Source organism: Cheilinus undulatus, linkage group 17 (genome assembly GCF_018320785.1).
Source record: "Cheilinus undulatus linkage group 17, ASM1832078v1, whole genome shotgun sequence".
In the NCBI taxonomy this organism is placed as follows: Eukaryota; Metazoa; Chordata; class Actinopteri; order Labriformes; family Labridae; genus Cheilinus; species Cheilinus undulatus.
In genome coordinates this window covers 8939319-8966491 of record NC_054881.1, presented here as the reverse complement: position 1 = coordinate 8966491, position 27173 = coordinate 8939319, and the positions used below count along the sequence as shown (strand labels likewise).

General features: G+C 39.2%; 1 protein-coding gene across 1 annotated transcript in view; it reads left to right on the top strand.

Moving 5' to 3' along the window:
• jmy (junction mediating and regulatory protein, p53 cofactor) overlaps nucleotides 1-27173 on the top strand; it is a 55385-nt gene that overhangs the window by 4575 nt on the left and 23637 nt on the right. Inside the window, exon 3 of the mRNA XM_041810728.1 lies at nucleotides 15905-16078. Coding sequence (XP_041666662.1) covers nucleotides 15905-16078 — 174 coding nt within the window. The remainder of the gene's footprint in view (nucleotides 1-15904; nucleotides 16079-27173) is intronic.

Genomic DNA, 27173 nt, shown 5'->3' with positions numbered 1-27173 from the left:
TACCAAAATTTCGCCAGTGATTTTATTAATGAAATAGATGTTTTTAAAGCTTTGGTAATGAAACAAACATAACAGCAAAGAGGACTTGACATACGAACATCTTCAAGTCCCCCCACATGTCCCCATAATCATAGAGATGACTGGTATCTATTTAGAGCTATCCTCTACTGAAAATTAAACAGTGACATAATTTCCCCTGATCATCACTCATTCTTTTCAGCATGCATTCATAAAATGCTGATTCCAACATTTCAAAAACCCATATCTTCAGCTTTGGTGCTTTTGTTATCTTCCTGCGTCTTAAAATAACTCAGCAAGCTCTGCTATTGTACCCCCAATAATAACAGAAACTGGAGGCTTGGATATGTTTGGTATCTAGGGCAGGTGTCCTGGTAAACCTAAAGGGAATTTTGAATCGTGTCAACTTCTTAAAATTTCAACTACCTGAATCCAAAGTGGTTGAAATAAGCTGCATTCTCCTGAGGAGTATAGGAAAGTTCCCTCAATGTTTAATTTTTTGTTGTCTGGATTTTATTTCCCAGCATACATGAATCAGCTGGAATTGTTTCAAAACGTTTTTTTAAGGAGGAACAAGTGGAACACAGACTGATGAAATCCCAAAAAAGTATGTTGTTCTGAGGACATGATTGTGCCTGATAAGCTGTGTTACCACCGCAGGAACTTTCTCTAGGGACTAGGGACTTTTGGAAGCTCTGACTGCATTGTTTCCCACACTGGGGGGATTAATCAATGACTCTACCTGTATACATAGCTAGCAGACTTCTTTTTCTTTTCCCTCCTCCTCACATGTTGATTTTTTATACTTAATTTTCCTTATTATTTTAGGATAACTACTCTAATGTACTCTCTTCAGTTCTCATTCCAGAACACCCACACTCTTGCCTTCTGACTGTCTCTGGCTGACTCTATATCTACTCTTTTGATTTTTTTCATCAGTAGTACATTCGTATAGAGTTTTACCTTCAAGAGACAGTGGCTTTTTTTGAATGGCGCAGTTTATTATAACTATTTTAAACATCTTACAAAAACAAATTGGCATCACTCCAGATTTTCAAAATAGTTGCACAAGACTCTATTAAACATAGAAGCTGCACCTCAGTCACTGTGTTAAAGGTGGAATGCCTTCCATTTTTGCAGAGCTTGCTAGATAGGTGAGTAGATGCTTTTTACTGATCCTAAACTAAAGAAGTGTCTCCTAATGTTGGACAAACATGGGTGCAGCACAGGGAGATTGTCCTCTAATAAATCCATTCTGAAGGGTGTAAGCAGATTGAAAAGGCTATAATCCCACTCCTTAGGATCTGGTTCTTTGTGAAAATTCAGGGATTTAGGGATGGCCTTACAGCACTGAACTTTGGGGTTTGTTGGATTGTAGTTTGCAGAATTACACTACATGATTTTAGCCTCATCATTGCCCGATTCAAGGCTTGACACAATTGATTACTTGTCATGATCTTCAAGTGTGTTGTGACTGCTTTCATAAGGACCCTGTTGTGCATTTTTCAACCCAAAAATCAATAACATTTTAGCTTAATGATACTGCAGTCAAGTCTTTTGAGTCCTATCACTGGTGCACAAACATGCATCAGTTCTTGCTGGGGGAACAGAAGCATATTAGCACTTCAGCACTGTTTATCAAATTAAACCAAAATAGGGGGCCTTCAATAAGGATGAGTATCAAAATCTGGTACAGACATGGTAGAGGTATCAACACATCCACTACCTACCGGACCAAATTACAACACAAATTTTGTTTTTTCTTTCTCTACATCACCCCAAGTGAAAGGCAAGAAAATTGTTATGGGATTTATGTGTTAAGTGGCTGGATCTCTTTTCTAAACCCATATTTAACTGACATCTTATAACAGTGTTTCTGGGACTCATTCACGATACCCAGGCATGCTCAGGCTGGCTGTGAAAAGTCCTCCTAAACTTCATAGCATGGCCCATTGGTTAAGAATATCCAATGTTGAAATAATTGTTAAAATCAGCAGAATAAAGGTTAAGTTTCTTGGTCAATGAGCAGACAGATGGTTATAATATGATGCGTTCAAGGTCAGCTTGGTAAAATGACTGTGAATGTAAATAAAATGCAGTACTGTGCTCAAATTAAGGCAAACAAGATTCATTGCATTGATTGCGATTAAGATCCACATTTAGTGCATGATTTTTTTTAAAATTGTGATTATTCTCATGCTTTGTCCCTTTCAATACACTAGCATCTCCCTGCAGCCACAGTGATGTACAAACGGTCCACAACTGCTCCTTAATGTCTCATTTCACTTTAAAAACTCACAGACAGCTTAGGGGACAAGTCAAAAGTTATCTGCACTTTGTGTTATCAAAGATAAACCCATTTTACTTTTCCCTTATATGTTTTCAATCCATAACAAACACTTTTTTCCTTGGTTAAGTTAATGTGAAATTCTTCTATCACCCTATAAAAACAGGTTTATATCCAAACAGGAAATAATTTATCCTACTTTAAAATAGTAGAGAACTTCAAAATTAAACAAAAACAGTTTTGGATGTAAAGTAGTATAATTTCAAAATGTGATTAAAAGGATGCAATTGACCACAGCCAAAGAAATTCTTTTGTGATTTAAAAATGTAATTGTTGGACATCCCTATTTCAAGCATATCATCATAAATAAGGAAATTCAGTTTTTGACAAAAAAATTAACAATTGCTGTTTTAAGGACAAGAAATGTTTCCTTTTTCATCAATTTAAAATAGAGATAAAAAGTATTGGGACATTTTTAACTTTCTTTACAAAAACAATAGAAAAGTAATGATAGTAATATTGTCAAAGACTTAGATTGATAAGGAGTATGAGAGTATATGCATACTAACAAAATTTTATGATCTCCATCCCTGTGTGTCAATGTGCCTATTTTTCTGCTCCTGATCAGGTTGGAACATTCCCAGTCTTTAAGTGGAAATATCAAACATGCGTGATATTTATGTCTAAGATGTAATACCCACATGAAGTGATGAGAGCTAGCAGACAGAGAAGCATCACTGACTGGATGTTGTGTACTTAAACAGTGTAGAAACATGCCACTGATTATGAACACAACAATGCCCTAGGCCAAGTGAAATACTGAAAAGTAGTCCAGCTAGGTAAATTATGGCAACAACACAAGCCAGCTGATTGCATTATTCATCGTCCATATTTGTTTTTTCTTCAAATGATGCAAATTTCTATGAGTTTCCATGCTTGTAGAATTGCTACTTAGAAAATTGTCACTACAGATGGCAGGTGTGTGGTCTCCCTGATAGGTCAAAACATGTAGAGATTGTGTTTGGAGGATGAAAGTGTGAAAAACTGGATGAAACTGTCCTCATGTCTGTGGTTTCCTACAGTTTTAAAATAGGATAAGATTTTAAAATCATCCAGTGTGTAGCCAGTCTTAGTGGTCCAAATGTCAGGATGTGTTGCTGTACTACACTTATATATTTACATCACTATTTAAAAGTAGCTTAATGTCAATTTTGCCATTAAACACCAAAAAGAATGAAAATGTAAACAGTGAAGAATAACTTTGGGTGAAATAGATTGAATGCCTCAAAATAAATGGAAAATGATGTATTTATATTTTTAAAGAGAGTGACTGTTTTATGAATAACAAAAGCCTCTCAGCCTATCAGAAACAGGTTTGGCTTTTCCTGGATAATTTGTCCTTATCGGTCTTAGGACCTTGTTTGAAACACACTGGACAAGAAGAACATATTATTTTCTTTGAACGAAGCTCTTGGTACTAAAGGTTCCTGGAACTTGTGGTATAAATGTAGCTGTGGTCTGCTCACTCTCCTCCTCTTCCTTTATCCTCCCCTCCTCCTCCTGTGATCCACCATCTGTTGCGGCTGCACGTTCACAGCCCTGAAATATGATCCGGTCCGGCCAGAGACGGCACACTGCAGTTGGCTGAACATAGAAACACAGGAGAACAATCAGAGGTGGAGTTAGAGAAATGATGTGTCAGTACAGCTGGTGAGATTGTTTCAGTGTTAGGCTAGACAGCTGAAGGCATGTGTTTAACTCAACAGGCATGTGTAAAGCTCAGTGTGTTTTCTTTTATTACCACAGGAAATGTGCCAAATATGACCTAGCTGTTTGAGTACATCCTGAGTTCTGCAGTCGTAGCTGTAAAGTCTCAATACACTCATGGCCATGATCACAGTCAGTGTGAGAGTGTGAGAGTTTGAGAGGGGACAAAGCCCCAGGCAGAGTCTTTCACCTCCTTTGTTGTTTTGTTCAGCTGATTGACACACAAAGCACAAACAGCTGTGAGAGGGCTTGGCCCAACCAGGAAGAAGATTTTTTAATTAAACATTGTCAGACTTGTTTCTTTGGTGGAAATAGAGCCATTTAATTTTTATTCTATATGGGCAGTTTTAGAGTATAAAATCAAGTCAAGCTTCCTTGTTATGTTTTTTTTGTCAGCTGATTTGCAGATTATTATCAAAAGAAAAAGTGGAAATAGGTTCTGTTAGTTGTGTGGCTAACAGATGAAATTCAAAGTTAAGTATCATGATGCTTATAGCAAGCGATCCTTAGACTTGAGAGACAAAACCATTAAATTTGAGGAGAGCCGGTAGTCAAGTGGTTAAGGCGTGCGCCATGTACGCAGGTGACCCAGGTTCGAATCTGGCCCGTGGCACTATTTCCTGCATGTCTCTTCCCCCTCTCCCTGTTTCTGACTCTATCCACTGTCCTATCAAATAGAGGCAAAAAGGCCAAAAATAAATCTTAGAAGAATACATTAAATTTAAGCGATTTTTTACCAGAAAATATGACATAAAAGTGGTTAGAGTATGAAAGTAGTGGACATGCATTTTGATTTCTTGTCTATTGTTCTACCAGATTTAATGTACCTTCCTTAAGGTAGCATCAGTGGTGAATTAAGTGATATCCCTTGCTGCAATAAATGAGTAACTTTTTGTGTGTTTGATAACATTTCAACAATATGAGTATGGGTAAATGGTGAAATAGCGCATCTTTCTTCATGTGGACAGGGTCTGATAACTTTAAAATTGACTGAACACCTTAAAGCAGGGGTGTCAAACTTTATTCTTTGGGGGCCACATACAGAAATATATAAGGATGGTGGCGCCACTTTCATAAGTAGGTTAAAATATACTCAGTGATTGGGTATGTTTAAATGGTGATAGCTGACAAGGTAAATAGCCAATCATTTTTTAGGATTTTGGGGAGGCCAGTTAGATTTCAGGGGGTCCTGGTGGGCTCTGGCTACCACTGGCTCCGCCCCTGGACCATCATTGGTGCTGGTATTTGATGCTGTAATGCAACAGCGTATTATAGATAAAGATATCTTTATTATTTCAGTTGCCAATGTTTACTATTTACAGTGTTGTCTCAATCTAAACCTATCAAAAACTAGCACAAAAACTTGTCAAAATGTTTGTTTACAGTGTTAGTATGGTAGCACTGCCTTATGTTGAAACTAAGAAGAATAATATAGTCTAGCGCTAGCTTCATGCTCTGTTGAGGGCCATGTTTCATTTAAATTAAAGAATTTTTGGGGGCCAGTTAAAATGGGCGTAGGTCACATTTGGCCCCTGGGCCATACTTTGGACACCCCTGCCTTAAAGCATTAAATACTGAACTTGTAGAAGATCAACAGGAAAGTACTAACCCAGAGGTATTTTGATTTTATATTAATCATTTTGCCTTAAACATGTTTGTTCCAGCCTACTGTATATAATATTTTGTTAAATAATCATAATTTTTGGAAGAATATTCAACTTAAACAAGCAACCTTAGATTACCATTATAGACCCAAGAAATGTGATTAATAGTTTTTATTCTGAGAGTAATTAGCACTTAAAGATAAACCTTGATTAAAAACAAATGTTGATAACAGCAGTAGGACAAGTCGGCATTAGGTAGTTAACATCACGTCAGATTTAAACTGAGGGGAATAACAAACTACTAACCACAGTGCCACAAAGCTGCAGTGTGAACTTCTGCACAACAAACTTCAAAACCCAAGTCTTAAGTTTTATATTTTACCCAACAGAAGCACAGAGTTGAGTAGGAGAGTGGCTGCAGGACATCCAGCAGGTGGAAAAGCTCTGTCAGACCACTGGATTCAGGATCCAAACATGTATGTTTGTTGTCAGAACCTCATTGCACGTAACCTTGACGTCATATTCACCTTTATCTAATAGTGTTAGATTGCTTCAGGGGTACCAGGGGTGTTGGATTATTGACATTATGTTAAGTTTGATTTATCATATCTACAGGAAATGTGATTTTACAACTTAGCAAGCAATTTAACCCTTTTTTAATGCATACTAGGTGTAAAGTCCTCCGTAGAATATGGCTGTCATAGTGATAGCTCTATAAGACGTGATAACCCAGAGGGTGATGAGGAGATAACTTCTGCCGTCCACTGTTAAATTATCTTGTGTTATTAGGGATTTCACCACTCAAGGTCAGTGTTGTTATTCATACTGGGTCTAGGTTTAGGCTGTAGGCTTCACAATACTCGCATATGCAAAATGCCTTGTCATATTTTTCATCCACACAGGATGCAGTTCGATGATAAACAGCAGTTAGCAAGTGTTATTTTAGCCATTAGCATACGTTGTTTTAGCAGTTAGCATACGTTAATTTTAGCCGTTAGCAGCTGTGGCAAACACGGGGTTAAAAAATGCTTTTTTAGTGATTGGTTAAAGTAAGAGAATACGTCACACCTGCGACAATATTTTGTTTAGTTTGGACGTAAATTTCTACTAGTTAAGATCAACCTTGTGTCTCTGCGGTGCATCTGAACAATGACACAACTTAAATTACAACTTAACTAGTTTCAGCGTTGGGTTTAGTGTTGACTTTAGACCATAACGTAGGGAAGAACTTACGCATAGCTGGTGCAACAGGCTGCAGGTCCCTATTTTTCTCTTCCAATCACTTTTCCATGAATATGCTTTGAAACAGCACTCTGAGAACAGCCTGCCCTTTCAGCAGTGACTTTCTGTGGCTTACCCTCCTTGTAGAGCATGACAGTGATCATCTTCTGGACAGTAGTCAAGCCAGCAGTCTTCCCCGTGACTGCAGTTGTGTGTACTAAACCAGAGTGAGAGAATGAAGGCTCAGGAAACCTTTGAGAAAACGATTTTTCAACAATATTCTAATATTTTGTGGATTAGTGAATTTTTTTTTAATTTTCATGAGCTGTAGTCTCATCAAGGTTAAAACAAAAAAGTCTTGAAATAATTTAATTTTTATTAGATGAATCTAATAAACTTCTTTATGATTAATCTATTTTTTAATGCACTGATTGCAGGATCAGTTCTTGGTCTTTGGGCTATTTGGTACATGTGCTCCCCCATTCTCCATCCACATGTTGTCTGTCTCTCTTCAGCTGTCCTATGTAAATAAAGGCAAAGACGCCTGACAAAATTTTTTTTTTAAATATATTGGGAACTTATTTAATGGCTTTCAGAGATACACCTAGAATCTGCTAAAGAACAACAGCTTAAAAATTAATAGTTTTGTCCAGTCAAAATTAGACTTCACCCCTTTTTGAACCAATATAATATGATACTTGTAAGAGAATGGTTTTAATTTGTCTATGGAAATTCTAAGTGTTCTGAGGATTCATTCATAGTTTTTATAACTGGCATAAATTCTCCATGGATTTCCTGCTTATTGATTTCTAAATGGGTTGATTTGATGGAAGTTTTCCAAAGAATTTTGGGCCTTAGAAATTATCTGACACAAATACACAAAAAGCCTGAATACCCAAGAGGATAATCTGCTTGAAGATCTTCCATAACACTTGTTACCATGAAAAAGAGACCACAGATTGGGATTAAATTATTATAGGATTAGTAGAAAGTATAACAAGCAGAGAGGCACCTACATTGCTTTGAACCCATTGTCAACAGGAGCATCAGCTCTTCTAACAAAAATACTGACCAGAGGAAAACACAGATGTGGGACACACATGCGTCAGCCATTGCCCAAACATTTGTAGTGCACTCCTTATCTGTGGCCTGCTGTTAAACAGAATTAGACTAACAGCTTGTCTACAGTAAACCTCACGTTTTACAAGCAGCTTGTCACATTTTAACAGCTTTACAGGGCTGTTTGGTGTCGGTTATGGGTGACGGGAATGTAAAATGTGTGAAAAAGGATTAAACATTGACTACATTGTTATAAGGACTGTGTGAAGTAGGAAAACTTTCCTAAAGCAGTGTTTTTATCTTTATTACTCTACAGTTTTTGGTGCAGAACATGAAAATGTGAGCACAGTCTACCCTAGCATGTAAAAGTATATAAGGTTGCAAAATTTGATTATTGATAAATCCACTTATTCACCATTGGCAATTATTCAGGTTTTTTCTTTACATGTTAGCACATTTAAAAGCTTTACATATGCATTGCCTGAAAACCCTTATTCCATAGATTACCATTCACTTTTGCAGTCCTAATGGGCAGCCATATAATTAAAGCCCACTTTTAAGTATTTTTGCACTTATTTTTTGGTATGTGGTGCATCTACCACCCCAAAAAATCTATCCGTTGATGTCAAAAAGCACCAAATCTATCACATGGGCGTTATTATAAAAAATGTCTGCCCTTCACCTGGTGTCTCCAACCATGGCCATGGAAGAACAGCTGAGCTTTTGAAGGCACATCCTATGGAAGGTAGGGTGCGAAGGAGTTTGACCTAATTTAAAGAGACGAATCAAAACTGAGCGTTTTGACCAGGGATGTCCAAACTTTTTCCACTGAGGGCCTCATACAGAAATATATAAGGATGGTGGGGCCAATTTCATGTTCCTCCCCTTGAGGATATTTAAAACCAATAAAACCAATCCAATGTAGGTGAAGATATGCAAAGTTACTGAGTGTGTCTGAATGGCTAGTTAACAGCTGACAAGGAAAATAGACAGTCATTTTCAGGATTTTGGGGAGGCCCTGTTCAGGCTACCACTGGCTCCGCCCCCAAAATGCTACTGGCACTGCTAATTGTTTCTGTACACCATCAGGGAGTTATAAATCAAAATATTGTTATTATTTTGGTTGAAAATAGCTTATCTATTAACAGGGTTGTCCCAATTTAGTTACAAAGAAAGCACAAATACATTTTTGGCAAAATTTTTGTTTACAGAATTAACATGGTAGCACCAGCTTGTGCTGAAACTATGAAGTTCAATACAGTCAAGCGCAATGTTCCTGTTCAAATGTGTGCAATTTTTCATTTTAAGGCCAATTAAAACTGGACTGCGGGCCATATTTGGCCCCTGGGCCACAGTTTGGAAACCAAAGCATGGCCCAGATGTTTCATTGAGACCGCAGGGGGACTGTGTTCTATTTGGAATATTGGTGAAAGAAAACAAAAAGAACTCATTAAATAGGAAAAAAGAACGACAGAATCAGGTATGAAGGAATACAAAGATAAGAAACTCAGCAACATTTAGTAGCAGGGGAAAGTAGCACTTTGGCTTTGTCAATAAAGCAAGAAAAACTTTATTTTCATGATCCTTTAAAGCATTCCCTGACTATTGTTTCTATGCCAGAATACTGAAAAATACATTTCATGAGGGCCCGATGCTCAGGGTAAAGGCTGTTAAAGCTTTGTGTATGCACATCATATTGAATTAGCAGTGCTATAACAGACAAAAGCTGCACATTCACCCGCTGGAACTAGTTACAAAGTTGACATGATAAGTGTCTGAGGCAGTGAATCAATCAGAGACTGTTATCTCAGGCAAACCGAGATGTTTGACTGACTTATGTAAACTAATCTGGGACACATGGAACAATTCTGTGTGTGTTCATTGTGTGTGACGTCGGAGGCTTCCCTTCTTTGTTGTTGGCATGCCTGCTGTGTGTTTTCTGTGCTCATGTGTTTGTGACACTAAGTGTGCACTTCAAACACTGATGCTAATGTGAGATTTAGCTGCTTTACAGTAGATTTGATAGACAACATTATAGCTTAATTTTCAAGGATTCCCATCGTGCAATCATGCAGACTTGCAGCTGCACATGCTTCTATCTGGCAGTGATATTGTGTGCAAGGTGCATGCTATTCAGAATAGACCCTCTCTTCCTAAAGGATTCCCAGCTGCAGGTCTGAGTACTTGATCCATAGCTGGTGGCAGCTCTGTGCTATTCATGGGAGAGATAACTGGTATTCCCTTTTTAGACTCATGTAGCTTTTTTCAGCTCCTGGAGAGCGTTCATTCATTCAGAGAGCTATTAAAGCAGAGTGTCTGCTTGGATCACAGTCGAGGCATGCTCTTCCTGTGAGACGTTTCAATTAAAAGGCACAGAGAGGGAGAGAAAAGTCCTCCAGCCAGACGGAGCAGATTTACTTCTGACAAACTGGAAGAGTTAGTCCTGATGATAGGGCTGCAGCAGCTACGCTATAGTTCATATTACTCACAGCATCCTGTAATTATACAGTCATTGCACTTTGGCTTGCTTTCTTCAGAGGTATCAGCTACATTTAGCTTATAAACATCTTAAATTGAAATAAAGTTGATCCAAAGTAACTGTCAGCTCTGTAGTTTAGCTGTTTTCTGATGTTATGCCAATATTTCTAAAAAGCAAGCAAACAGACACAAAATTAAAGCTACTATGAGAAACGTCAGGCCTGTGTTGATCTTTGTGACCCCTGTGTACAAAGTGGCCTGTCTTATCTCTACATTGACTCAGTCCTGTACATGTTAGCAGTATACAGCTCTGCTCTGTGGTTTCAGAAGTAAAAATCATGTTAATTTTTTCCAGAGTGAATTTGATTATAAGCCATTAAGCCACAATCATCCAAGGTAGACTTGCAATAGGCCACCTGATTGTGAAATGATGCTTTATACTCCTGTAGATGACACAAGTTTGTTATGATATCAACCTTGTTTAAAGAAAAACATAGTTTATGTGCTACACCAAAACAAGAACTAAACTACCCACAATCCTAGAGTGTTTCAGTAATTTGCGAAGCCTTGTTAAACTCTGGGAATGTTCGCTGATTAACTTCAATTTTGCCAATTCCACTGCAGATTTCTACACTGGATTAATATTGTTGACAGACATGACTTGCTCAAAGTTTTGGAGCAATTTTCAGCATTTATCTGAGCAGCTGAAGAAGAAAACTGTCCTGAAGCAGCTGAAGAGAGTGGCATGACTATGGCTTGATCCTGTGTTTTTGGTAGTGATGTGCTTTGCCTGAAGGTGAAACTTAAGACTCGTTGTTCTTCGGTAAAAAGACAGTTCATCACTGCAGCATGTACCCGCAATTTTGTTTTTTTATTTTAACTAAGATTCACCAGCTCTGCCTCTCACCTCTTCACCCCCAGGCACATAAACATCCCCGCTGGAGGACTATGGGAGCAAGTTGTGGTCAAACTTAGTCATATGATTAAATTGCGTTTTTATTTTTTAACCCATTAAGGTTCCAAGACTAATCACGAGCTTTAACACGTTAATTTTAACAGTCCTAGTTTAAAAAAACTATCATTTGTAAATAGGTTGAATTATAATTGGACAGTGGGATGTAGACAGGGTAGATAATTTTACTTACACAACCTTAAAGATGTACTTTTTTTCACTTTTCCCAATGTTTTGGGAAATAATCAAATGTTTTTCCTAGTAGGGATGCATGATATTGGGATTTTTGCTGACATTCAATATGCCAATATTTACCAAGTAATCTTAGCTGATAACAATATTGAATTCGATATTTGAATGTAGTTCAGAGCTAAAAATTTAGTCCTTAGAACACACAATTTGGGTCAGATGTTAAGGTGGATAGATGATGAATAAAAAAAAAGTCTTCACTGACTCATTTATTCCACCAGCCAATATTTACATCTGATAATAGGTAGATTTTTATTGCCAAAATCTCAGTTGTAAATATCAGTAAAAATGTTTTATATCTGCCGATACTGGTATAGTACCAATGACTACATCCATCCATATTTTCAAGCCATGAGTTCTTGGGTAACTGTTTTGCTTTATTGAAATTATTGGTAGAAGATTTTCCAAACCCTCTCTCTGATAGTTTTCTTTTATAGGTGATAAACCAGCTTCATAACCAACTAAAAATCCATGAGACTCATTTATGTTCCCTTTATGTACGAAATTAGATGATTAGGTTTTAAATGATACAGCTGTCTCTGCCTGCATATGCCACATATTCGCCAGAGACCTGTGTCTTACATGGTCATCCAAATGTTCCTTGTAGCTGCCGTCTGTCCTCCACCAGCTGATTTGTGGCAGTTGTCTGTCGCCGTGCTTAAGTGGGCTAACATCATATATTTGTAGTTCTACCAGCAAACAGAATATTTGTTAATATTTCATTAGAAAGTTTGAGTGAAGTTTCACCACTTTTTCAAAGAATTCTTCCTCGTTGTGTTTTGCTGCTCTGGCTTGAACTGTTGGCTACATTGTTCAACACTGACCCCATGCTTATTGGTGGTTTTTCAGGTTCATTAACTAGTTTAGTTTTAGTTTATTTTTTTCACCATGATGCAAGTTCTTTAACTCATTTGTGATCATTTATGCCAGTATTTCACTATTTAAAAATTTGAGCATAAACAAAAAAAAATGGCTATGACCCAGCCATATTTTCTGTGCTTCTTTACTTCTTTTCATCATTTGTTTAAAACTATAAAGTCGTCCTTGTTTGATAATAGTATAGAAAATTAACAAGTACAAATCCATCTAAAATGGTAAGAAATACGTTGTTAATTGTGCCATTTAGGCTGTGCAGGAGTTTTCTTGCAATTTCTGGTAACTAAAAACAACAAAATTACTCAATGTTGGTTGCCTAGGACTTTATTTTCTGTCTTGGTTTCATAATAAACATCATCCTTGTTTGATTTTTAACTTGTATCATGCCAAAGTTTAAATTCTGACACCTTCTTAGATATCAGTCTAGTGTGCTGAAACTTTGTATTGAACCCATGTTTTGGTTTAATAAGATACCATGCAGGGCCGGCTCTTTTAGCCCGGGGATTTCCTGGCTAGCAGTGACAGCACAGGCAGAGAGCTGGTGCACGGTTGGCCAGTGGTTACCACAGAGACAGGGGCTCAAGGTAAACAGAAGGAGCAGTGTTTTCGAGCTGAATCGTGTAGTGTCTACCCCAGTCCCCAACGTGGAGGGCTTTGGAAAAATCAGCCTGGACTTAATATAAGAGTCTCTATTCATATCTTTAGCTGCACGCAGAGAGAAGAGCACTTTATTCACCGCTTTGGATGAAGATTGGGTGGAGGAACATTTCAATATTATCTGAGGCAGGAGTAAAGGGGGACGATTGTGCTATTTGAATTGGAGATGCTGGTTTCTGAGTGCTGGGACATGAATTGTATTTGTGTGTACAATAGCTGTTTTGATAGCGTTTATCTGCTGAACAATAAGGAGTCTGTGCACGGCTGGACATATGGTGTGAATCAGCATCTGTTGGAGCCACTTACTTCTCCTTGTACTACACTAAAAACCAATAGATTTTATGATATCATTCCTGACCACACAAACATCTCTGTTGTACCTACACGCTCACTTTTAAAGATTAGGCCTGTTATTTTCTCTGTAAGCTTTGAAAGAGCCTTTGTTTGGGACACATTGTTAGCGTGAATTAGACTGAATTAGAGCCACTTCACACTGTTACAAGTTGTTCCAAAGAATTTAGCAAAGCTAGCTTCACTCATAATTAACATTGCTTATCAGGCTGTTTCTAGGAAGGTTTCAAACTATGTCATTGCATTCTTAAAGGATGATAATGGTGATAATATTATAATGCAACTAATTCATACATAACATGCACCTGCTTTAATGTAAAGAGGCCTGAGTTGGTGTTTGTTTTGTTGTAAAAGACAGAGACCCCGCGTCTCAACAGTGGTTTATTATAGAAATAATTGTCTCAAGTTAGTTCCTTTGGCATTTTGCTTAAATAAAGGACTTAAAAGATTAATGATTTAAAAAAAAAATACATGGCATCCTGATATTAGGAAGATTATAAAGCTTTCCAAAGCAAGTACAAATATCCAAGATTGTTTTATTTTAATCAAATGAAGTCAGAGCAGTTTTAATGACTTCTTTTGGTGTAACACTCCCACTATGATTACATTTTTGATCAAGGTTAACCCTGAAAACAGATCAGAGTCTGCCTAGTAAAATTCTCTCATTTGATTTAGCAGTTACCTGTGTAAGATCCCAGCATTATATCAATATAGCACAATGGCTGGTGCCTACTAGGGCTGGGATATTAACTGCAATTTAGATTAAATTGCAATATGACCCGCTGCAGTTCTCAAATTGCAGAAGGTGCAATATTTCTTTGACCAGAAATGTGTTTCAAAATATCTTTTTAATACAGCAACAGAGATGCATCATGCAAGCATTTAAGGGTCATTTTTTTCTAAAACTGTTTGCAATAATATTTTCTCCCCGTTTTGTATACATTTTTAAAAATTAAGAATTAAAATGACATAAATAAAAAATAAAAATCATAAAATTTGCAGAAAAACTAATATTATCAAGTTAGGTATTTTTTTCAGAATGATTCAGCCCTATTTTAATCTACCAAATATTGTATTTATTATAGTATATAATTTTTAATTGCTTGTTGTTGTTTTTTTTTAAATACACAAGATGAGGAATTTTAAAATAATTGTATTCAATCACTATACTGGGAAAAAATGTCGCAATTAGATTATTTTCCCAAATCATTAGTCTGGGATGACTTTTATTCCAGATTTTACTGTACATCATAAAAGCTTTAGTTCCCTTCTGAAAAGGTACAAGATTGGGCTAGGGGATCAACCAAGTTTTAATTTCAAATTGGGATTTTGCTTTTCATGGTCATGAAAACAAAATAATGGAGATCTATTGGACAATGGACAGTTACTGTCCTGCATACCAGGCTGAGCTCATTTTGTCCATGGGTCTTGTCTTGTGATGTAAATGGACCCCACCCTTCCTTTCTTTAACACAGAGCATGTGCTCTGTCCCTGCTACTCAAACAGCTCTCACTTCAATTTAAGTGAGGAGCAAAGGGAGCCAAGGCATGCACTCGTGTTGGTTTGATAATCAGCAGAGCTAAAAAAAGATGGCAGAAAGGAAACCATTCGTTAACAGAATAGATAAATAAAACCTCAGTCAAATGGCACCACTCCAGTTTTAAGAAGTCTGCACTGGAACAATGAAAATAGCTATAAGAAAAGGTTTAATGGTTTTCAGTGCCCCTCAAGACTATAAAAATGGTTATTATGGGGCACGCAGTCTAAGGCGTGACCCAGGCAGACGGCCAGGTTCATATCTGGCCTGTGGCCCTTTGTCGCATGTCTCTCCCCACTCTCTTCCCATTTCCGACTCTATCCACTGTCCTCCTCTGTCAAATAAAGGCACGAAAAGCCCCAAAATATTCTTGAAAATAAAGAATGGTTATTATTCACTTGACACTCATGCTCAAAGTGTAATAATTCCCAATGTTGGTCAAAATGGCTGCAATTTAGATTTTTGCCCTAATCATGCAGCCCTACAAGCTAGCTAGCAGTCATGGTTTGCTTATGTGCACTTCTGTACTGTTAACACCAAACATCAGACCAAACAAACTCTTGCTAACATTCTTGCTTTAAAAGTTAAAGTAGGTAGTATCAAAAAAGTAAACTGTGTCATTTCATGGAAACTTTTAAGATCTCATCTCAAGCAGGCACCAGTGAGACCACTGAGAAAATGAGAACTGTACATTGGACTCTGTCCTTCTTTGGGATTTTATTGAACAAAACATTCAATAGCACTAACTTCATCCTCTCCTGCTGAAATGAAATACTACATTGCACCCTGTGGATTTCCTTCTGCACCAGTTTCCAAGCAACATCTTCTCTCTGCCTATTTTCTCCCAGGTGCTGGATAAACACAAAGCCATGGACAGCATGGTGGAGCTGCTGCAGGTGTACCCAGAGGAGGACGAGGCGTATGGAGAGCTGCTGGAGGCAACGACTCAGCTCTACCACTACCTGCTTCAGCCTTTCAGGGACATGAGGGAGCTGGCAATGCTGCGCAGACAGCAGATTAAGGTAATACAGACACAAACTCACACTGAGTTACAAGTACCATCTGTTTTAGGGTTTGATTTAAAGAGGTTTAGACCACACTGGAGACAGATATCTGGTTTGTCCTGGAGCATATTCAGACTCCACTAGCCATTTTTCCTGGTTTGAGGTTTTTTTCAAAGCTAAGGTTAAAGCTGGGAAATGAGCCTTGAACCACTGCACGGTGATGTCCTCATATGAGCCCTACGCTCCTAAGCCCGCTGTAATGACATTAGCATTTGTTACAGAGGGTACATGTGATGATGGTGGTGTAGTAGCCCGTCTGTGCTACGCTGTAGCTTTGCATTCAGGGGTTGTGAAGGGCAGAGGATCAGCCAGAGAGGCTTTTCCCCCCACCCAGATCGGCTTAACAACCAGCATAAGTATTATTACAGCAGCCACTAAACCACCCAGTAATTCTGCAGCCTCAGCACACTCCTCTGTTTCCTCCCTTTTTCTCCTCTCCATCTTTGTTCTCTCTCTACACTAGAGGCCTGAAAAGAAAAGTAATTCGCATGCTAACCTCTACTATGTCATGGCTTTCATCCGGTGGTGTTCAGTCCTACTGCTGTTCTGTTTGGGGTCACTAGGTCACACATCACGTATCTGGAAAGTTTCAGTTGATAAAACTGATTCTTAACAGCAGATCTAATTATTTATAATAATAATAAAAAGTATAGCAAGAAAAAAAATGTGGGAGTTCAAGTTTTGGCCATCTTTATTAATATTAACCATGTTACCCAGATCTAAAGAACAGCTGCACTGCTGCCTCTAATAGTTGTGCCATTTAGGGCTTTTCTGTGTCCACCAACAGCTTTTTTCACTGGCAGCACCCAAAATCCCAGTTTCAGAGTGCTTCTAACCAGTGCTTCCTGATGCTAGGCAAAGAAAGTAAGCCCCCCCCCTTCCCCTGGCAGTGCTTTAAGGTTTGCTTAAATTGCTCCATATGCTTTATATTAACTTTTATTCAATGAAACATCACCATGAAAACAATTGAATGGATGATGTCATGCAGCAGCGAACTCCCAGTGAAGGGCAAGTAGTGATTTCTGCATAGAGATATGTGACCCAAAAAACCATGTTTTGATCTGTTTTAATTCTTACTCTACTTAAAATAAACTCACATAGAGACCGCAGCAGGCAAGAGTCATTAAAGCCTCAATACAAAACCTGGAGGAGTGATGTCGCACAGCGCTTGTGTCTGGTCCATTTCCAGTGAGCATTCCAGTTTGGTTAAGTACAGTTGGTCACAGTTTAGCACATTAATCTCTGATCTTGCCCCTGTTTTTTCAGCTCAAGATGCCCTTGTTGTGACGGGGAATCAGTCTCTTCCAGGAGAGCAAGATGATTTGGCTCAGCTCACTAGTGCTGATTGTTTGGCTCCCAAATAGATCTCCATTTGGTACCAGTTAGGCTTTTTGAATGTGGGTCAAATGATGACAAAGGATTGAGGAAAGGAAACTGGGACTCAAACGGGAACTAGCTACATGAAAGAGTTGTGTCATTTCACAGTTTCGTTCATGAACAGCACATCTCTTCTCTGTCACTAACCCCACAGGGTTTAATAAGTTGATTGTATATTACTATTTCAATTAAAAGAATATTTGTGACAAAAGGAAGAACTATTTTTATGTGAAGTGTCACAGCTAGCCTCTTAGCTCAGTACAGGACTCATCAAGACTCTTGTTCCCTTCATCTGGCTGGATGACGCTAATGCTTAACCTGACACACCAGATGGATGTGTTTCACACATCCATCTGGTAAACCTCTCAGACACAGCGTTTGGGAAAGGCCAGAGCCTTTGAAAAAAAACTTGGAGGGTGATTGGATGAACGTTCTGTCCGTCACATCTTTACAGGCCAATCAGAGCAACAAACCACGTGATGTAGCCGCTACTGAGGTGAGCCGCTACTGAGGTAAACTCCATAGAGAACGGCATAATGCGAACCATGGCGACTGTATACATGTCAGTACACAAGTTTAGTCGTTTTTGAAAAGAAAACAACTCAATGGTGTTCATTGCTCTTCTTTTGGAAAAAAAAAAATGTTGTAAATTCCTGATAAAACTGGTGCTTTAGCAGCATCCACGCTAATGTCTTCCGCCATAATTGCACTGGCCTCTTGTTGCTGCTTGCTTACGTCTTGACTCTGCCGCACCCGAAATTACTGCCCCTCGACACTAATTGGTCCTGTCACTTTCTAACCAGGTCCAAACGGTTCAGACAGGAGCTTTGCAAGATGGATTTGCCAGTGAGAAACATGGAAACGGGCGAATCCATCTGCTTTGCAAGGTTAGCTAATGCTAAGATGTTTGCAGGTCTGAGTAATTCGCAGTATTAATCGCCTCCACCCCAAGTAAATCTATTAATGGCAGAAAAATCACTTTTTTAAAAAAATGTAGTGATCGTACTCGATGTATATAGACATTTTTGGATAATAATTGCAGCCTACAGGCCAATTTAGTGCTGTACTAATTCTCCTCCATTCCTGCCCATTTCTAATGGCTGTCACCCACTTCCTGACCCCTTCAGGCATTCTGCATCACGTGACTTCAATCAACCTATTAGCACTGGCAGCAGCTGGAAACTATACTCTTGAATTGATGAGCCCACACTATAATTCTCCTCCATCAATGTTGTTGACAACGTTGTTAGTGTAAGTCCAGTCCTTTCTTGATTTTGATTGGTCATTGAGGGGAAAAATGACATAGATGAATGTGGCAGTATCCAAAAAGTTGAGCTATTTTAAACCGAAACCACTGTGAGCTGAATAACACAAAACAGCTGACGCCGATTGTAGGAAGTTGTGCATTAAAAACTCTGTTCTGCATTGGTTTTGTGTCAGTGCTTTGAAAGTCCACCACATACAGGTGTGTCCATTCCACATTACTGCACAAGTTTCCAGGGTGTCTCACTCTTAGGTGGAGCCCAATCCAGCTGGTCAAAAAATCAAAACAAAAGAGATAATATTGGAGATAGACTGCCAAAAATAACTCATCTAACAATGAAAGAAGGCTTGAGAGCAATACCTCCAAAGTCATTAGATCTTCACATACAGCATGCTCAGATAGTGTAGCTCAGAAATCTAGAAAACCAATTCTGCTGTTTCAGGATATTCTGAAGTATTTAGTGCTATTTTAAGATGGACACATGCTGTTTCCGTCTCTGTCTTTTCTTCTCTCTCATAGACTCAGTTTTCACCCTCTGTTGTGTTGTGAGTACTCTCCCTTTTCTAAACTGCATTCCTCACACAGCATGCTCATCCAGCATCGTGTCACTAACCAACACAAGCGGCTGCGTGGGTGTGTTTATGAGTGTGCATTATGATGGTATTTGGGTTCTTGGGCGTAGCACTGATCTAAGTTAAGAAATGTCACAGAAATTTTTGGAGCAGTTTCTCCTAAAGGACCCGTCTGGTGATATTACAAGGTTTTATTATATTTGACAAATCCAGTGGAAACACAAAGCTGAGATTTAACTGATCCTTAAGACTGGTCCATTATTGTGTGGACAAAGGCTGACATGCAGCGTAGAGCTCTATTGTCTGAAATTAATAAAACATTAAAAAGCAGCACTGTTGCATTTGCTGACATGCCCCTGTGTGTGTATAGTTCACTTTGAGTTAATCGCATGTACATCATCCTGCTGCTGAAACTACTCCGTAGATCACTGCACAACTCTTAATCTGCTGATAAAAATAGTCCCTTACAATTGCAGTACTTACTCAGAAAATTCACCATAACTACTCTGGACAGCTGTTTAAGAGAATGATTTACCCTTTTAGATATTAAAATGTAATATTTCTGACCCATTTGAAAGATTAACCAGTAAAATTGAATGAGTTTAGGACTAAGAGGTAGAATCAGTGGCTATTGAAGACGAACAAACAAGTGGTTGATGCTGGGACTTTTATGTGATTTGCTGACAGTGCAAAAGAGGCATAGTTTTTCTCAGTTGACTGTGGCTATCTATGTGGTGTCAGAAAAAGTCAAAATTCCTCTTAAAATTTCAAAAGCACAAGTCATATTCCTTGTTTTGAGCTACCAACAGTCTTTATGGTAAGTGGAATTGAGCTTGCATGCTTTTGTAATCATGTCAAAGAGCAGGTCACACTTAGCCACACTGTCACTGGGTTATAGATTTGTATATTCTTTGTTTGAATTTGCTCATGAAACTTGCTCACATGATGACTTTCATGCCTGGTCATGCGTCTGTTCATGTGATTACCTTTACCTGTACCTAACGAGGCTCAGCATTTGTCACTTAAGTCTAATGATGAGCAGCAGTGCCCAGGCCAGGTTAGGCATTCGGAAAATCATAGATGTCCTGTAGCAGCATAAATGTATTTTCCCTTAGATTTTTGAGTTTTTGTCTATTTTTCTGACTTTAACTTCAAAAAACTTTCTCTGTGCTGACCTGACCTGCCAGATAGACTGTTCCATATTCCATAGCATGGAATATACAGCATTCATCTGGGAAACGTCCTGCTCAAAGTATTTGGGAAGGGAAGGATTTTCGAAAAACCCTCGGAAGATGACTGGACAAACGTTCTGTCTGTCACATTCATTACAGGCCAGTCAGAGTGACAACAGACCGTAGACGTGTTCCGGTAAGTAAGGTGAACTTGGCAGGTGCTATCGTAGTTTGTGAGTGGTGGAGCTAGTTGGTGGATAAAACCCATTCTGAGGCCAGTTGGGAGAATTGCAAAAACAGTTTCTCCACCAAGAAAATCTTTCAGTGTGGCTCTTTGTTTTTGTTTTCTTAAAGAGATGTGGACCAAGTCTGATGAAACTGCTGTTATACTACAGCTACATCTGAGCTAACAGCTACACTGGTGGCAGCCGTAGCATATACCGGCTTATAGTACACCTAAACATAATGAGGGGGAAAACCTGTTAAAAATCAGCTCTGCTGGCCTGCTTCACTCCATTAATCTGGGGAAAATGAAGCAAATACTGGATTTGATCATCTGTTGTCATGAAATTGAGTTTACCAGTGAAGTGAGTGAGGGCAGTGCAGAGTGTAGCTGTCTGATAGCATACTAATGTTCTCTAAAAACCTCAGCACATTCAGTTCACAGCGATGTCTGTCCTTACCGCTCTGATTGTCACAAACAATAACGAGGCCACGACTGTTGTACATGCTTCTATGTTGTTCTCATTCAGGTCTCATCTGAACAGATTTCTACTGTTAAAGCAACTCAGAATAAGAGTTTTAAATTTTAACTATAGTAGCCAACATATTACATAATACCAGGCTAACATTGTGCTTTGGCCCTTACATGTTGATGGGATGGGATGTGCTGGGCTTTGTGAAAACATGCACAGGTTTGGGTAGGGTTGAGCTGGAATTTTTCAATTGTAATCAGTATTCACAAACTCAGAAGTGGGAACAGTTTGGGGTTCAGTGTCCTTATAAAGTACACATCAACATGTGACTGCAGGAGCCAGGGACTGAACCCTGGATTTTTAGTTCAGACATGACCAGCCACCAACCGACTCCCATTTAAAAAGCAGAATCACTGCATGCACCTCCCTAGGAAAATCTGATTTATTTCACCTTTCATAATTATTAAAAGGTTCTAATTTCAGTACATGTTGAGGTACCCTTCCTAATGTTTAGGATGTAAATAAAAATGACAAAAGTAACTTCTTTTGGGTGACCAGGGGCCTATAGCACGAAGCAGGATTAATGTCTTAGCGAGGTAACTTCAGGGTTAACCCTGGGTTATCGGTAGCACAAAGCCGGTTCATTTCTTATCGGGGTAGATCACCATGGTAACTTACGCTGAACGGCTAACCTGCTCCAGAGCAGGGTAAGTTGGAGGTTGAATCTGATCCTATAAAATGCCCATCCCACTGGCCAATCAGCTTCTCCAAAATGATGGCCTGCCCTTTTCTCCCGAACCCGGTAGACAGAGGAGCACAACTAGTGAGGAGAGCATTAAGACGTGAAAGAGTGTTCCGAGACCGTTTAAACCCACTGGATCAACCTGATAATGCACTTTATGGGAGGTACCAGTTCTTGTGGCCCGGACTCATCTACCTGTGCGAAATCTTGGAGCCGTTTATTGCCCGTGCGACTTGCAGGAGCGGTGTGATTGTCCAATATGATATGAAATCATGCGTAAACATACAGCTAGAGGTAATATTCTAGGAAGGGATAATCAAACTTCATTTATAAAGCCCCTTTTACACATTCAAATGCAACACAAAGTGCTTGACAAATAGAAGGGATATAATGCTAATGTGAAACAGCACATTATTCCATCATGTCATTCCTACACTTCATTCATTGTGTTTGAGGGCTTTCTTTCTTTAAAGAGAGAGAGTGTATTTTAGTCCAGCTGCTGATTTGTAATTTGTTAATTTAGGTCAGACATCAACTCGGTATGCATGATTTCAGTGTGGCAACAACTTTAAGCTTAATTGTAGCATGATGTTAAGACATGAAACAGACCAACTTACCAGACGCAATGATGCATTTATACTTATTTTTAATCTGCTCCCATGTTCTTTTCACTCCAGAAGGATTACATCTGGGGGAATGAGATGATAATTGTAATGCACGCAATTCATTTGTAGAGTATATTGTTTCATGAGATTCATGAGTGTGATCAGTGTCAGACTGAGCCATTGATGAGTAACTCACGCATTTACACAGTCCGCTATGCACTGCCACGCATTTTGCCTGCGATTGGCAGCCGCCATGGTGTTTCCTTTTTCCAGAATTCGGACTTTTTCCTCCTCGTACTTCATCATTATTAATCTTTGCTCCTCACATGTGAAGTGGGATGCCCTGTCACTTGCTTCCTTGTGATTCTCCATCTGTTTAGCGCTCATGATTGCGATTGGTCAGCTGCCTCTGTGCCCTCCCTTTATACGTGCGTGTTCACGGCTCTTGGATAACCCGCGTCGTGCTATCGATTATCCTGCTTGCCATTGTTGGGGTTAGTCAACCCTGGATAGATGTGAGTTACCCGGGGTAAGCTGACCACGCTTCGTGCTACAGGCCCCAGGAGGTCGACTTTTGTTGCAGTAATATCATAACAGATGTAGTTTTCATTTAATTTTTTAGAATTATATCAAAATCCTCAATCCTGGTATTGTGACAACTCTATTTTCAAGTATCTGATAACTGAAGCGTCAAAGCCAAACTTTAGGACAGGAAAACGGTATAATTTCTGTGTTTTTCCGCCTGAAGACTTTAGGCACACAGGTTTACTCCTGACCCAGAATCCATTTTTGCTGATGTGTTAAGAACCCTCTAAAAATCTGAGCTCTATGACTGTATGATGCCAAAGTTTCAGCTGTCCCACCTGCAGCCCTCAGGGCAATCCAACGGCTGAAAACAAAGCTGTATGCAAATGCATCCTGAATGCCGGCAGAGGCAGTTGGGTTCTCCAAAACTGATGAGTCAGCAGATCAGAGCGCCTCCTTCACCTTTTTTTTAGAACTAGAAAAAGGAAATAGACTCAGGACACTGGATACTGTAATTTACAAACAGTTTGCATCATACTTTGACGCAAAGGTGACGTGAAGAGAAAACAGCAGCAGAGTATCAGTTTCTTGCTAGAATTACAGACGATCCCAACTTCATCTACAAGTGCGACTGACACGTGTGAGGCTGTGAAGCCGCCGCAGGGCTTCAAGCTTGAAACCAGACTGATGTAATGAACTAGAATTAAGATTCAATCTGTCGACCAGAGGCGTCAGGCAGTAAAAGGAATGTTGAGAGGATGATAAGTGGGGTTAGAAGAGCCAAATGTGGATTGTTTTATTTAAGTTGTGACATTTTAAAGTTGTTGCATACACAGAAAACAGGCTTCGTTTTTGCAGCAAATAAGGTGTTAAACTATAAATTTAGCTGCAAAACCGTAAAATTGGGTTTGAAATGTTAAGGGTCTCAAGCGTACCGGGCTCACTTTCTTTTAGTTCCTACCGAAAAGGGGGGTGAGCTGAAAATCTCAGAATGGGTAGGATGCCATCACAGCACTGAAGTTGCCAAAATTAGATTTACGCATGTTGACTAAAATCATAATAAAAGGTTTTTTCAATAGTTTTTTTTACAAGGAATACAAGTAGACAGTCAGATAATTTAGATATCCAGAGGGAAATTTAAGGGGACTCTAAGGGGAAAAGGTTTTGAACCACTGTTTTAAAAATACCTTTTTGCTACATATCCCTTATTTAAAAGCATGTCCTCTGTACTCTGACATTCATCCAGTGGGTTTATTGTACAAATACTCATTGCTGAAGCTGAGCCCATAGCAGTGCTTGTCAACATGATGTAATTTACTCTGCAGTAAATTCAGACTTATGGGGTGTGTTTATTGCTAAAGCTGGTTTAGTAATAATGATGAAATTGCTTTTAATTGCACAACCCTACTTGGTATCAAACAGATATGGTTTGACTCATGTGGAAAAACTTTTTCTTTGCAGCACAGACAGTAAACTTGATAACTGTGCTGTATTGTCACATATTATCTGGTGTTATTCATACAACATAAAAAATCCCACAAATTGACACAAAGATAAAGCATAAATTTAACTGTTTAATCTTCAGAAGTTATGAGCTGATAATTAACACCACTTCAGGACAGACTGTGTTGTCATACTCGCTCTACCTCTACTGGGCTGTATCTGTCTGTACTTCTTATTCTGTAGGTCTGAATAGTAGAAATCCACTGAATGGTTGACTGGCCAAGCAGATGGAGCAGTGAATGAAAGCTCACCTGAATGAATCAACAACAAAAGGTGTCGAGTGTTTCACTGAGCGGCTCGTTGTCGGCCGGATTGTTGTATGTTGAAGTGCTGCAGTGCAGGTGTCCTGTTACCTGGAGGTCAGAGAGCAGCCATGAATTTAACATGTGGTTCCTCTGTAACGCGTCTGAGATACTTTTGTACTGTGTGAGCTCCAGTTACTGTTTCACTCTGACTTCATCGTTACACAGCAACAGTTGTCATGGCTGCTGTTTACCCCCCAGCTGGGATGCAAATGTTAGACAAATGTAAAAATATCACTAAGCATAGGATTCAAATAAGGGAGTTGAATAGCCAGAATTTAAGTAAATGTTCCTCTTGAATATTGATAAGCATTTGAATATTATTATAGTATCTATAGAGTCACATTTTAGTTGTAAGCAATGCTGTGAAATCCACTATTGTTTTGGTATATAAAATGTTACAAATCCGTGGAAAAAATGTATCAGTCTTCAGGATGACCCAAAATGTCACCCTGATTTTTTTCTGCTTTTGAAAGATATTGACTTATCTTTCAGAAAAATGAAGAAATGATAAGGTTTTCACATTTTAGAAGCTTGATCTGATAAATCTGATTGTTTCTTCAGAAAAACTTTGAAAGATTAATTTATCATAAGTACCAGTTGGTGAAAGCTTCCCTCTTCAGGTATAATCAAATAGTCCATCGCAAGTCTGTCGAACACAAATATCTTTTTCCTACAATTGACTAATGACTCAAAAAGTCACATCGTGTTTAAAGATAAATGTAGATGTTGTATGTAAGCATTGACAACAACAGAAATATTTTTTTTTTATTTATCACCTGTTTGAAAGAAATTCTAGTAAGGTTGTCAGTATTGTTACAGATATTTTTTTACAACAGATTTCAGTTTGGAGATGTTTCTTAAATGAAGTCAGTGGGCTCTATTTTCGTGGCGTAGCGCAGGGTGGCGGAGCGTGGTGCACCCCACGCAGTAGCAGTTTTGCCCGGCACACCACCATGCGCAGCCAATTTGGCAATTTGGTAGACCGGGCTGCGCCGAGATGGGTGTGGCGGCGCACCAGGGGGAGGTGTCCACAGCTTCAGCTTGGCGCAGTGACAATTTCGTGCCAAAACACTGCGCGGAAGGTGCGCTGAAAGCCCGCCAGCTCCAACCTGGTCTATTCTCGGCGCAGGCGAAGCGCGCCCTGTGTAGTGGTAATTTGGCTGACAGGCGCGCAGTGCGCACATGCCACCAAAACCTCACAGGCAGGTTTCCAGAGTGTCAGGCACATTTCAATGCAATAAACAATCACAGCAGCCACTATTTAATGTAACCGTCTGAACCAGCATATACATTTGTATCTTTATAAATTGTCCCGTCACATCTGATGTCAGATCAAAGATGTTTGTCACACGTAATTGAAACTCAACCTGATGGCAGCTGGGAGTGATAAAAACTAGCGACTTCACATCTCTCAGCCAACCGCAAACAGCCACGGCATCCGATACAGAGTATATATTCGGCTTCTCTCATCTCATGAAATTCAGATGAAAAGAAAAAAGAGACGCTTGCTGAATAAATGTAAATCAGTCGGTGTCTTAAGGATTTACCTGTGATTGCCCATATTTCTCTGTTTTAATCTCTATTCTTAACGTGATCTAAAAAGATGGAGTACATTATTGCAAGGAGGATGTGGAGGAGATACCGGGAGAGAATATATCACCAAAGGTTCTCCTATTTGGCGATGACAGAGCAGGAATGCAGTTGGATCACAAACATGATGCCTGGATTAGCCTGCTGCTGTGTTTAATGTAATTGTCACTTAATTTTGTACTTGTATTCATGACACAGGAACAGATTACATCTGTCTCACGAGGTGGTCCACTCAGTGACGCGCATCGTGGCCTCTGATGCACAGCCTGGTGGCCACTGTGTGCCTTCTTTGCTCTGACAGCTTTTTTTTGGCCCTTCTCCTGACATCATTGAACCATTATTTACATTGGGCAGCGGTTCTCAGAATATCTGGGCAAACTTAATTGACAATATTAGTAACTTCCTCCCAGGTAGTTTTTGCATCATCAGCCCATGGAGGTCTGTTAGCATTACCATATATTCTGGTACTGTGAGCTTGGACCTCCCGGACTAGCACATCAGTTTCCTCCTGGAAGAAGTTTGGCCGCCTGGAGCTGCTGCTGCTGTCTTTGTCCATGGTGGTGGCGAAGTGAAATTGGCACTGCGCCTTGCCCGCAGCGCATTTAAAGGCAAGGAGAGGTGTTCATTTGATTGGTGAAGATTACACTCAGCTGTGTTAAACCCACTCACGCCTTCTCTCCTCCCTCTTTGCCACTTGCGCCGG